This window comes from Petromyzon marinus, unplaced genomic scaffold (assembly GCF_048934315.1).
Source record: "Petromyzon marinus isolate PM22_M1 ecotype Great Lakes invasive population unplaced genomic scaffold, UKy_Petmar_22M1.pri1.0 PM_G_Scaffold_72, whole genome shotgun sequence".
NCBI classification, from domain to species: domain Eukaryota; kingdom Metazoa; phylum Chordata; class Hyperoartia; order Petromyzontiformes; family Petromyzontidae; genus Petromyzon; species Petromyzon marinus.
Window position 1 is genome coordinate 878543 of NW_027423027.1, and position 16458 is coordinate 895000.

The 16458-nt window shown below is 47.7% G+C and overlaps 1 protein-coding gene across 2 annotated transcripts in view; it reads right to left on the reverse strand.

Moving 5' to 3' along the window:
* Positions 1-5996: 5996 nt before the first annotated feature.
* The window catches only part of LOC142920530 (uncharacterized), a 74436-nt gene continuing 63974 nt past the window's right edge, over positions 5997-16458 (reverse strand). For both annotated transcript variants that reach the window (XM_076062813.1, XM_076062814.1), the window contains one exon: positions 5997-7604. In XM_076062813.1, coding sequence (XP_075918928.1) covers positions 7506-7604 — 99 coding nt within the window. In that variant the 3' untranslated portion in view covers positions 5997-7505. The remainder of the gene's footprint in view (positions 7605-16458) is intronic.

Here is a 16458-nt window from a genome sequence, read left to right on the forward strand (position 1 = left end):
GCCGCATCCAAACCGCGAACTTTTGCAACGAGCGGCGAGCCTCACCCCCAGCTAAGACCAGGCCTACCTCAACCCCTATCACCACGCCTACCCCTATCACTACCCCTACTGCTCCTCCCCAACCCCCGATACCCCAGCTAAGACCAGGCCTACCTCAACCCCTATCACCACACCTATCACTACCCCTACCGCTCCTCCCCAACCCCCGATACCCAGCTAAGACCAGGCCTACCTCAACCCCTATCACCACACCTACCCCTATCACTACCCCTACTGCTCCTCCCCAACCCCCGATACCCCAGCTAAGACCAGCCCTACCTCAACCCCTATCACCACACCTACCCCTATCACTACCCCTACTGCTCCTCCCCAACCCCCGATACCCAGCTACGAGCAGGCATACCTTAACCCCTATCACCACACCTACCCCTATCACTACCCCTACTGCTCCTCCCCAACCCCCGATACCCCAGCTAAGACCAGGCCTACCTCAACCCCTATCACCACACCTACCCCTATCACTACCCCTACTGCTCCTCCCCAACCCCCGATACCCCAGCTAAGACCAGGCCTACCTCAACCCCTATCACCACACCTACCCCTATCACTGCCCCTACTGCTCCTCCCCAACCCCCGATACCCAGCTAAGACCAGGCAGGTATTTTGTCGCGAGTCTTACCGGAATTTAACGGTGTTTGTCGTCACCGTAGCCATTGCTGTACTTGCCCCGGGGCCTGATTTTGGAGCCCCCAAGGTACCATATCACCTGCATGGCCAAGAGTTCTCTTTGCTCCCCCTGAGGGTCAGGTAGCTGCCGTAGAGCTGCACGATTTCTGCAGAAATGACAAAGATGCGTAAACTATTATTGCCACCTTTGTGTCTTATGTTGGATTTATATGACGCCTTATCACAAGGTGCATTACAGTAATTATAACATTGTATATAAGATGATGGCAGTTGACATAGAGAGAGTGGGGGTTGTGGATTTCAGCGAGTTGATGATCCCCCCCCGGCCATCATAGACTGCACAGCAAGGCCTGCAATATAAATTAGATTATATTCTTAGCTCTTTCGGTAAAGTCACCACGTTGAAGGGAAACAATAAAATAATAAAATATATATAAAACAATAAAAATTCTCACGACGTTTCGACCGTACCACAAACGGTCGTCATCAGGTGTGTCGGTCCGCATTAATTTATTTGTTAAACGGGGTATTTATTTATTTATTTACAAAAATGTCGGCGCCACGCTCAGCGATTTGGCAATTTTATTTAGAAGGACTAGTCCATCTATGCTCTGAAAAGAGGAGGGGGGAGACGAAAAATTAATGTATGTTGTCTGAAAGCCACTGTAAGCGTGAACAATCAATTAAGACCTGAAATGGTTTATCAAATCTTTCCAATGGTTGCTAAGCCAGAATCCATCTTCTCGGTTGAAATTGTCTCTGTGCTTGTATATGTGGATAGCCTCATGAACGAATCTCTCATGGTAGCCAGATGGCTTACAAAGAACCTCTGTCTTGGAGAAGTCAATGTCATGTGAGCCTACTGAATTATAACAATGATCTGCCATGGCCGAGGTGTTGGTCCTACCGTGTTTAAGGTCTGCTTCGTGTTCACGAATGCGGTCCGAGACATGGCGTTTGGTTTCTCCAATGTAACTACTACCACAGAGGCAACTTAGTTTGTAGACACCAGGGTACTGTATGTCCGGAATCACATCTTTTACAGACGGAACCAGATTACGGATTTTACGTAATTTTACATATGCATTGCTCTGCCTCATTATAATTATTTCCTCATGTTCTATTCTGAACTGTGTAAAGTTACCGGATTTGGTCAGGAGAGGGGATGAGGAGGTTGGAATTAAACTATTAAGGTGACAGACATGAGGTGGAGTGGTACGGTTGTTAGTGGCTTTGGGTTCGGGTAGGGTTAGGCTGTAATTTGAGATTGTTATAAACACACGGGTGTTATGGCAGTGAGTGAAATGGTTACACTGGAGAAAAGAGTTGTGTTCTGATTATCGGAGAAATAAATACAAGTCAATAAATAAATTATTGAGTCCACGACTAAATTATGAAAAGCATATCTTTTATAAATACTGTATTGTGATCATCTAGACATTTGAGTATGACGGCATTGTACAGTTACTAGAGTAAAATCAATGTTGCTACACTGTCCCCTGCTGATCACTTACAACCGTGGCCCATAAGATCCGTTATGAATGATGATGATCCTCCATCGGAGCAATAGCCAGGCTCAAATTCTTGCCGGGCATTCCGAGATGTGACGAGGACGTTTTTAGTCATGGGAAAAAATGCAAGAAAGCCTCTTACGGCCCCCTGGTGCCAGGCTAGGTGCACTTTGAGGCCACGTGAAATGTCGAAGGCCCGCGGGCAGGTCACGGAACAGACCCAGGTGCCACGGGTTGAATTACTGAGATGACTGGCTGATACATCAACTGTGCTCCCCTACTGTGCCAACCCGCTGTGCTTTAGCCACCCGGCGCTCCGCTCGTTGTTGTGAGCGTCGCTCCTCCGTCCCTCCGTTGTTGTTGGAGGGCGACTGCCTCCAACTGCCCAGTAGCCTCAAGGTGCACCTACCCTGGCACTAGCCCAGTAGCGTCCTTCACGAGCCTCCTCCACAGAGGCCGATCTTGACACCGCTGGTACCGGTCATCGGCAAGTCCACTCAGCTCCACGTCCTCCTGTACCACATCACTCCATCTCTTCTCTAGCCCCGTGCCTCCTGTACTACGTCACTCCATCTCTTCTCTAGCCCGTGCCTCCTGTACCACATCACTCCATCTCTTCTCTAGCCCGTGCCTCCTGTACCACATCACTCCATCTCTTCTCTAGCCCGTGCCTCCTGTACCACATCACTCCATCTCTTCTCTAGCCCATGCCACCTGTACCACATCACTCCATCTCTTCTCTAGCCCCGTGCCTCCTGTATCACGTCACTCCATCTCTTCTCTAGCCCCGTGCCTCCTGTACCACATCACTCCATCTCTTCTCTAGCCCGTGCCTCCTGTACCACATCACTCCATCTCTTCTCTAGCCCGTGCCTCCTGTACCACATCACTCCATCTCTTCTCTAGCTCCACGTCCTCCTGTACCACATCACTCCATCTCTTCTCTAGCTCCACGTCCTCCTGTACCACGTCACTCCATCTCTTCTCTAGCTCCACGTCCTCCTGTACCACATCACTCCGTCTCTTCTCTAGCCCCGTGCCTCCTGTACCACATCACTCCATCTCTTCTATAGCCCCGTGCCTCCTGTACCACGTCACTCCATCTCTTATCTAGCCCGTGCCGTGCCCGTTTAGCCCCCTCGATCCGGCCGAACAAAAGCTGTTTCGGTATGCGGTGGCTGGGCATGCGGGCTACATACACACTGTACATAACACACACACACATATATATAACACAACACACACGTGTCACACACACACATATATATAACACAACACACACGTGTCACACACACACATATATATAACACAACACACACACATATATAACACAACACACACACATATATATAACACAACACACACATATATATATATATAAAACACAACACACACACATATATATAACACAACACACACACATATATAACACAACACACACACATATATAACACAACACACACACACACATATATATAAAACACAACACACACACACATATATAAAACACAACACACACACATATATATAACACACACACACACATATATATAACACAACACACACACACATATATATAACACAACACACATATATAACACAACACACACACATATATATAACACAACACACACATATATAAAACACCACACACATATATATAACACAACACACACACATATATATAAAACACAACACACATATATAACACAACACACACACATATATAACACAACACACACATATATAACACACCACACACATATATATAACACAACACACATATATAACACAACACACACATATATAACACAACACACACATATATAAAACACCACACACATATATATAACACAACACACACACATATATATAAAACACAACACACACATATATATAACACAACACACACACACATATAAAACACAACACACACATATATATAACACACACATATATAAAACACAACACATACAAACACATATATATAACACAACACACACACACATATATATAACACAACACACATATATAACACAACACATATATATAACACAACACACACACATATATAACACAACACACACATATTTAACACAACACACACACATATATAACACAACACACACACATATATAACACAACACACACACATATTTAACACAACACACACATATTTAACACAACACACATATTTAACACACACACATATATAACACAACACAACACACATATATAACACACACACATATATATAAAACACAACACACACACACATATATATAACACAACACACATAAATATAAAACACAACACACACACACATATATAACACAACACACACGTGTCACACACACACATATATAAATATAAAACACAACACACATATATAAAACAACACATACATATATAAAACACAACACACACATATATAACACAACACACATATATAACACAACACACACACATATATATAACACAACACACATATATATAACACAACACACATATATAACACAACACACACAGACATATATATAACACAACACACACACATATAAAACACAACACACACATATAAAACACAACACACATATATAACACAACACACACACATATAAAACACAACACACACATATATATAACACACACATATATAAAACACAACACATACAAACACATATATATAACACAACACACACACATATATAACACAACACACACATATATAACACAACACACACATATATATAACACAACACACACACATATATAACACAACACACACACATATATATCACAACACACACATATATATATAAAACACAACACACACATATATATAACACAACACACACACACATATATAAAACACAACACACACACATATATAAAACACAACACACACACATATATATAAATATAAAACACAACAAACACGTGTCACACACAAACACGGCTTGAGGCTTAAAGACGAGCCCCTCGTTATTGACGTGGAAACAGCTTCACGTTTGACCTGAAAGCGTCGTCCTCCATCGTTGCAGGCGATAAGGAGGATAAAAAGACCTCTGAACATTCGTGTTGTTGTTGTTGTCTTTGTCTTCTGGTAACTTATTTTAAAATCTAAACCCCGACATTACACAAACACGGCGGCAGCCAACCCTGCCGTATCATTGAACCCAACCGCCACCCACCAACCACCCTTTTACATTTCCTAGAGCGCATGGGCGAAGCCGGGCGAAACGACGCCTCCGCGCGCGCGGATTGGCCAACGCGCGCGGATTGGCCTCTGACGCGTCGTCGATTTGGGAGGGGGCGGGGTAACGGGGGCGATGGGGCTGACTTATGCGCTGTGCGAAATATAAACGGGTGGCCGGAACTAAAAAAAAACCGCCCGGAACACAAAACCGAGGCGACCTTGGACGGCGACCCGCCTCGCGGCCTCGCTGGCCCCGTCAAAGTCGTTCCACTTTCAGTTTTTATTGATTTTATTTATTGATTTATTTTTTGGGTAAGAGCTCCAGCGAGAGCCACGCGGCTCTTGAAAATCGGAGTGCGGCCGCCAACAAACACACAAACTTTAATTACTTTAAAAACTAAACAAAAACTCGAACAAGAGAAAAAATTTTTTATCTTAAAGTGACTACTTTGTGTGTGTGTGGTGACTTTGTGTAAAAAAAAACAGAAAATCCATGGGGTAAAATTAAACCGGCAAAAAATATTCCTGAAAAAAATATCACCGTTACACCACCAACGCTGTTGTGCAAAAAAACTCCCAGTGGGATGCAAGTCAACAACAACTTTAATAATAACAACTTTAATAACAACAACAACTTTAATAACAACAACAACAACAACTTTAATAACAACCACAACTTTAATAATAACAACAACAACTTTAATAACAACAACAACTTTAATAACAACAACTTTAATAACAACAACAACTTTAATAACAACAACTTTAATAATAACAACAAGACAACTTAGATTAAGGCCATCAGTCTAACTCATAGTTCATAGTCTGTGTGTGTCTGTGTCTACGTGTGTCTGTGTGTGTATCTATGTGTCTGTCTATGTGTCTATGAGTCTCTGCGTGTGTGTGTCACTGAGTCTGTGTGTGTCTATGTGTCTATGTGTCTGTGTGTGTCTATGTGTCTCTGTGTGTGTCTATGTGTCTATGTGTCTGTGTGTGTCTATGTGTCTCTGTGTGTCTCTCTGTGTGTCTATGAGTCTGTGTCTCTCTGTGTGTGTATATGTGTCTATGTGTGTGTCTATGTGTCTCTGTGTGTCTCTCTGTGTGTCTATGAGTCTGTGTCTCTCTGTGTGTGTCTATGTGTCTATGTGTGTGTCTATGTGTCTGTGTGTGTGTCTATGTGTCTGTGTCTCTCTGTGTGTCTATGTGTCTGTGTGTGTCTCTGTGTGTGTCACTGAGTCTGTGTGCGTCTATGTGTCTATGTGTCTGTGTGTGTCTATGTGTCTCTGTGTGTCTCTCTGTGTGTCTATGAGTCTGTGTCTCTCTGTGTGTGTCTATGTGTCTATGTGTGTGTCTATGTGTCTGTGTGTGTGTCTATGTGTCTGTGTCTCTCTGTGTGTGTCTATGTGTGTGTCTATGTGTCTGTGTGTGTCTCTGTGTGTGTCACTGAGTCTGTGTGTGTCTATGTGTGTCTCTGTGTGTCTATGTGTCTATGTGTGTGTCTCTGTGTCTATGTGTGTGTCTATGTGTCTCTCTGTGTGTCTATGTGTCTGTGTCTCTCTGTGTGTGTCTATGTGTCTATGTGTGTGTCTATGTGTCTGTGTGTGTGTCTATGTGTCTGTGTCTCTCTGTGTGTGTCTCTGTGTGTGTCTATGTGTCTCTGTGTGTCTCTCTGTGTGTCTATGAGTCTGTGTCTCTCTGTGTGTGTCTATGTGTCTATGTGTGTGTCTATGTGTCTGTATCTCTCTGTGTGTGTCTATGTGTGTGTCTATGTGTCTGTGTGTGACTCTGTGTGTGTCACTGAGTCTGTGTGTGTCTATGTATCTATGTGTCTGTGTGTGTCTATGTGTCTATGTGTGTGTCTATGTGTCTCTGTGTCTCTGTGTGTGTCACTGAGTCTGTGTGTGTCTATGTGTCTGTGTGTGTGTCACTGAGTCTATGTGTCTATGTGTGTGTCTGTGTGTCTCTCTGTGTGTGTCTATGTGTGTGTCTATGTGTGTCTGTGTGTGTCTCTGTGTGTGTCACTGAGTCTGTGTCTCTCTGTGTGTGTCTATGTGTCTATGTGTGTGTCTATGTGTGTGTCTATGTGTCTCTGTGTGTCTCTGTGTGTGTCACTGAGTCTGTGTGCTTGGAAAGTTGTCGTCGTCTTCGCTGTCTTCGGAGGCCGAGTCCCAGACAGAGTCCCAGACGAACGAATCCGTAGACAGTCTCTACACACACACACACACGTACACACACACACACGTACACACACACACGTACACACACACACACGTACACACACACACGTACACACACACGTACACACACACACGTACACACACACACATGTACACACACACATGTACACACACACACATACACACACACACATGTACACACACACACACGTACACACACACGTACACACACACACACATGTACACACACATGTACACACACATACACACACATGTACACACACACACACGTACACACACACGTACACACACACACACTAGTACACACACACACACGTACACACACACACACACGTACACACACGTACACACACGTACACACACACGTACACACACACACACGTACACACACACACACGTACACACACACGTACACACACACGTACACACACACACACGTACACATGTACACACACACACGTACACACACACATGTACACACACACGTACACATACACACAGACGTACACACACGTACACACACACGTACACACACACATGTACACACACACACACGTACACACACACGTACACACACACATGTACACACACACACACGTACACACACACGTACACACACACACACGTACACACACACACGTACACACACACACACACGTACACACACACACATGTACACACACACACACGTACACACACACGTACACACACACACGTACACACACACATACACACACGTACACACACACACACACGTACACACACACACACGTACACACACACACACACGTACACACACACACGTACACGTACACACACGTACACACACACACGTACACACACACACACACACGTACACACACACACGTACACACACACACAAACGTACACACACACACACACACGTACACACACACACGTACACACACACACGTACACACACACACGTACACACACACACGTACACACACACACGTACACACACGTACACACACACACACACACATGTACACACACAGACACGTACACACACACACGTACACACACACGTACACACACACACGTACACACACACGTACACACACACACACACACATGTACACACACACACACGTACACACACAGACATACACATGTACACACACGTACACACACACACACATGTACACACACACACACACGTACACACACACACACACGTACACACACACACACATGTACACACACACACACACGTACACACACAGACATACACATGTACACACACACACACGTACACACACACACACGTACACACACACACACGTACACACACACACGTACACACACACACACGTACACACACACACACACATGTACACACACACACACGTACACACAAGGACATACACATGTACACACACACACATGTACACACACACACACGTACACACACACACATGTACACACACACACATACACACACACACACATGTACACACACACACACACGTACACACACACGTACACACACACACACACGTACACACACACGTACACACACACATGTACACACACACACACACACGTACACACACAGACGTACACACACGTACACACACACACACACACATACACACACACACACATGTACACACACACACACGTACACACACACGTACACACACACACTAGTACACACACACACACGTACACACACACACACATGTACACACACACACACGTACACACACACGTACACACACACACTAGTACACACACACACACGTACACACACACACACACGTACACACACGTACACACACGTACACACACACGTACACACACACACGTACACACACACACGTACACATGTACACACACACACGTACAGACACACACACATGTACACACACACGTACACATACACACAGACGTACACACACGTACACACACACGTACACACACACACATGTACACACACACACACGTACACACACACGTACACACACACACACGTACACACACACACACACACGTACACACACACACACACGTACACACACACACATGTACACACACACACACGTACACACACACGTACACACACACACGTACACACACACACATACACACACGTACACACACACACACGTACACACACACACACGTACACACACACACGTACACACACACACGTACACACACGTACACACACACACGTACACACACGTACACACACACACACACACGTACACACACACACGTACACACACACACACACGTACACACACACACGTACACACACACACACACACATGTACACACACACACGTACACACACACACGTACACACACACACGTACACACACACACACGTACACACACGTACACACACGTACACACACACACACACATGTACACACACAGACACGTACACACACACACACACGTACACACACACGTACACACACACACGTACACACACACGTACACACACACACACACATGTACACACACACACGTACACACACAGACATACACATGTACACACACGTACACACACACACACATGTACACACACACACACACACGTACACACACACACACGTACACACACACACACATGTACACACACACACACGTACACACACAGACATACACATGTACACACACACACACGTACACACACACACACGTACACACACACACACGTACACACACACACGTACACACACACACACGTGCACACACACACACATGTACACACACACACACGTACACACACAGAGATACACATGTACACACACACACATGTACACACACACACACGTACACACACACACATGTACACACACACACATACACACACACATGTACACACACACACACACACGTACACACACACGTACACACACACACACACGTACACACACACACACACACACACATGTACACACACACACACACGTACACACACAGACGTACACACACGTACACACACACACACACGTACACACACACACATGTACACACACACACACGTACACACACACGTACACACACACACACTAGTACACACACACACACGTACACACACACGTACACACACGTACACACACACGTACACACACACACACGTACACACACACACACGTACACACACGTACACACACACGTACACACACACACGTACACACACACACACGTACACATGTACACACACACACACGTACACACACACACATGTACACACACACGTACACATACAAACAGACGTACACACACGTACACACACACGTACACACACACACATGTACACACACACACACGTACACACACACGTACACACACACACACGTACACACACACACACGTACACACACACACACGTACACACACACACATGTACACACACACACACGTACACACACACGTACACACACACACACGTACACACACACACACATACACACACGTACACACACACACACACGTACACACACACACACGTACACACACACACACACGTACACACACACACGTACACGTACACACACGTACACACACACACGTACACACACGTACACACACACACACACGTACACACACACACGTACACACACACACACACGTACACACACACACGTACACACACACACACATGTACACACACACACGTACACACACACACGTACACACACACACGTACACACACACACACGTACACACACGTACACACACACGTACACACACACACGTACACACACACATGTACACACACAGACACGTACACACACACACACACGTACACACACACGTACACACACACACGTACACACACACGTACACACACACACACACATGTACACACACACACACGTACACACACAGACATACACATGTACACACACGTACACACACACACACATGTACACACACACACACACGTACACACACACACATACACACACACACACACACATGTACACACACACACACACGTACACACACAGACATACACATGTACACACACACACACACACGTACACACACACACACGTACACACACACACACACGTACACACACACACGTACACACACACACACACGTACACACACACACACATGTACACACACACACACGTACACACACAGACATACACATGTACACACACACACATGTACACACACACACACGTACACACACACACATGTACACACACACACGTACACACACACACACACGTACACACACACACACATGTACAACAACAACCGCCATTCGCCACTAAGTGGCGGTGACGTCACCACGACGCTTGTGCCAGGCTATGTGCACCCTGAGGCCACGTGAAGTGTCGAACGCCCGCTGGCAGGAGGTCACGGGGCAGACCCAGGTGCCACGGGTCGACTGACTGAGATGACTGGCTGATGCACCACCTGTGCCCCCTACTGTGCCAACCTGCTGTGCTTTAGCCACCCGGCGCTCCGCTCGCTGTTGTGAGCGTCGCTCCTCCGCCCTCCGTTGTTGTTGGAGGGCGACTGCCTCCAACTGCCCAGTAGCATCCTTCACGAGCCTCCTCCACAGAGGCCGATCTTGACACCGCTGGTACCAGTCATTGGCAAGTCCACTCAGCTCCACGTCCTCCTGTACCACATCACTCCATCTCTTCTCTAGCCCGTGCCGCGCCCGCTTAGCCCCCTCAATCCGGCCAAACAAAAGCTGTTTCGGCATGCGGTGGCTGGGCATGCGGGCTACATGACCCAGCCATCGCAGCCTTGCCTGCCGGAGGAGCTCACCGATGGGACCCTGCCCAGATCTTTCAAGGATTTGTGAGCTCCTCACACAATCCAGTCTGGTTAAACCCAGGATGGATCGTAGGCAGGCCAGCCTAAATGTTTCTAACCGGCGAAGATGCTCCATTAGGGGGGTCCACGTTTCGCAAGCGTAGAGAAGGGAGGGAATGACCGTGGCCGAGAAGACCTGAAGCTTAGTGCGGAGCGACAGACCAGGTAGCTTCCACACAGAGTTACGCAACCGATGAAAAGATATTGCCGCTCGACTGATTCGGAGTGAGACCTCTGCTGTTAAACTGGAGCCAGTCATAAGCACACTGCCCAGGTATGGGAAACTCTCCACTCTCTCCACAACTGCCCCATCACCGATTGGGAGTTGTGGGGGTGGAGTGTCCGATGGTACAAAATACCCAGGCAGGTGCTTAGTTTTGGTGGGGCTGATGGTAAGGCCCCACCTCTTAGTGGCACGCTCCAGTCTCAGCAGCAGCGTCTCCAACTCCTCCTCTGACTGAGCAGCTATTACCAAATCATCAGCATACATAACGTGGTTGAGCAATAGGGAGCCATCCCTTGACCGCACCCGGGCATCGATTAGCCTCCCATTATATCTGTACCATATGGAGATTCCCCCGGTACAGCTATTGAAGGCTTCACGAACTACGTGGTCAAAATAGATGTTAAATAATGTGGGAGCCAGAGGACATCCCTGTCGCACCCCAAGATGTACAGGGAATGGCTCTGACTCCCGGCCACGTAGTTTTACCCGGGCCCGCTCACCATCATGAAGGTCCTTAATGATCGTGAGCAGAGGGTCAGGTACTCCAAAAGCACGAAGAACGACCCAGAGCCCAGGCCTACTGATGGTATCATAGGCCTTGACCAGGTCAATAAAGCAGAGATGTAGGTCTTGTTGGAATTCCCTACACCTCTGCTGTAGCAGACGGACAGAAAATATGCCATCTGTGCAGGACCGCCCTTTCCTGAAACCGCATTGGGGCTCCGCAAGCCTCTCCTCAGCGTGCCTGGCAAGGCGATGCTGAATAATCCTTGCCAGGACCTTTCCCGGCACACTGAGGAGTGAGATGCCCCTGTAATTGTTACAGTCTGTGCGGTCCCCCTTCTTAAAAAGGGGGACCACCAGGGCATCCTTCCAATCCTGCGGAACCCGTCCAGTGGTCCAGACTGTTGTTATGATGTCATGTAGGGCAGTCTGTGCACAAACGCCACCCTCCCTCAGCATTTCGCTTGGGAGATCATCTCTGCCCGCTGCCTTTCCTGGTCTCAGACTCCGGATCGCCTTCAATACTTCCTCAGCAGATGGCACCTCAGCCAGCCACTCACAGGGGGTGACTTCATCCAATATTTGAGGCACCGCAGCCTCAGCAGGGTCATACTCACTTTGTGCCACGATGGTTTCCTGGCTGAGGGATTTTCCCTCCCCCAGGACCTCACAGAAATGCTCAGCAAATCTGCGAACCTGTTCCTGGGGGTCGGAAATTGGATCACCGTTTTTTCCCCTAATGATGGTAATAGGTGTGGCGCTGCAGGTTACTTTTTTGATGGAGTTAAATAGAGATTTGTGATCACGGGCCACTGAGGCAGACTCCATCTCCCCAGCAACCCGCGACCACCACCCATCCTTGCAGCGCCTCACGGCTCTCCGAACCTCCGAGCGAAGGCTGCGGTAAGCCTCCTCATTCTCTGACGTGGGATTCTGTAGCCGATGACAGTGGGCCTGTCGCTTTTTCTCAACCATCCTGAACAACTCCTCTGTCATCCTGGGTGTCTGGGGAGGTCTGGACCGCGTACCCAGAGCAGCCATTGCAGCTGCATGAGTCACAGTCCTAAACCTCGCCCATTTACCCTCGACATCAGGAGGAGTCGGGGACGATGCCAATCCCAGCCGCAAGCGATGATGAAATTCTCGCTTGCAACTTTCATCAGATAACTGAGACCAGGCCACTTTAGGTTGGAATGGGGTCCTGGGTGTACACCCACCACCGGAGTGGAAGAATGGCAGGCGCATCTTACAGATGACTAGTCGATGGTCAGAGGGCAGATCAGCTCCACGGTAGGTCCTGGTGTCAAGGACATGGGCTCGCATTCGCTGGTCCGTCACTATGTAGTCCAGCAGATGTTCTTGCTTGGACCCGGCATGCATCCATGATGTTGTGTGGATGCGCCGATGCCGGAACAGCGTGTTGGTAATTACAAGCCCATGGGCTGCACAAAAATCTAGCAGCCTCCTACCGTTGTTATTGAGCTGATCTGGCCCATGCCCTCCAATCACTCCAGACCAGGTGCCAGTATCATGACCAACTCGGGCATTGAAGTCACCCAACATGATGACTCTATCCCGAGGGGCCACTTTAGCCAGCACCTGTGACAGGAGGTCATAGAAGGCATCTGACTCATCGGCTTTGCCTGCATCCCTCCACGGATGTTCATCTTCGGTGGGGGCATAAGTAACCACGACCACCATTCCTCGCCTCCGGTTGATGGGAAGGCGAGCCCAAAGTAGCCTGGGGCTTACAGCTTCCCACACCTCACCGCCACGCTCCCACGCCCCCTTCATTCTTTTGTTCAAAAGAAGACCCACACCCTGTTGTTTGGCAGTCTGCTGCCCCGAGTAGAGGACTGTCCACCCCTCATGGTGGCAGGAGCCAGAGCCGGTCCACCAGACCTCCTGAATGCCGCATAGATCCAGGCGGTACCGGTCCAGCTCCCGACAGAGGAGTGGCAGCCTCTCCTCTGCAGTGAGCGTTCGAACATTCCACGTGGCCACCCGTAGTGGCTTTTCGTTGTTTCTGGAGTAGCCCCGAGGGTAGGTATTTAATCTCCTGGCTCCGCCAATTGGGGTTTGGCCAGGAGACGTCATAGACGCCTGGCCCCCCGGGGCCTCCGGCACAAGCTTAGTTGTTACATATTTCAGTTTAATTCGTGGTTTCGTGGTAATTAATTGAAGGTGGAGGGGTTACCAGCCCCTCGCACCCGTCCAGAGCCCCCGTTTAGCCCCTGTGGTGGACACATATGCCATGAGGGGAGGAGCCAATCAAAATTGGATCTCCCCCCACAGCGCTGTCCACGACAGAGTTGCCCGTCCGGCACCGCGAGGAGGTAGGGGGTTGTTTTGCCATACACACACATGTACACACACACACACATGTACACACACAGACGTACACACACGTACACACACACACACACACGTACACACACACATGTACACACACACACGTACACACACACACACACACGTACACACACACACGTACACACACACACACGTACACACACACGTACACACACACACACGTACACACACACACACACGTACACACGTACACACATACACACATGTACACACACACACACGTACACACACAGACATACACATGTACACACACACACATACACACACGTACACACACACACACTAGTACACACACACACACACACTAGTACACACACACACGTACACACACACACACGTACACACACGTACACACACGTACACACACACGTACACACACACACGTACACACACACACGTACACACACACACACGTACACACACACACACATGTACACACACACGTACACATACACACAGACGTACACACACACACACACGTACACACACACACATGTACACACACACATACACGTACACCCACACGTACACACACACACACGTACACACACACACACATGTACACACACACACACGTACACACACAGACGTACACACACGTACACACACACACACGTACACACACACACATGTACACACACACACGTACACACACACACACGTACACACACACACACGTACACACACACGTACACACACACACGTACACACACACACACGTACACACACACACACACATGTACACACACACACACGTACACACACAGACATACACATGTACACACACACACATACACACACGTACACACACACACGTACACACACACACACACTAGTACACACACACACACACGTACACACACACACACACACGTACACACACGTACACACATGTACACACACACACGTACACACACACACGTACACACACAC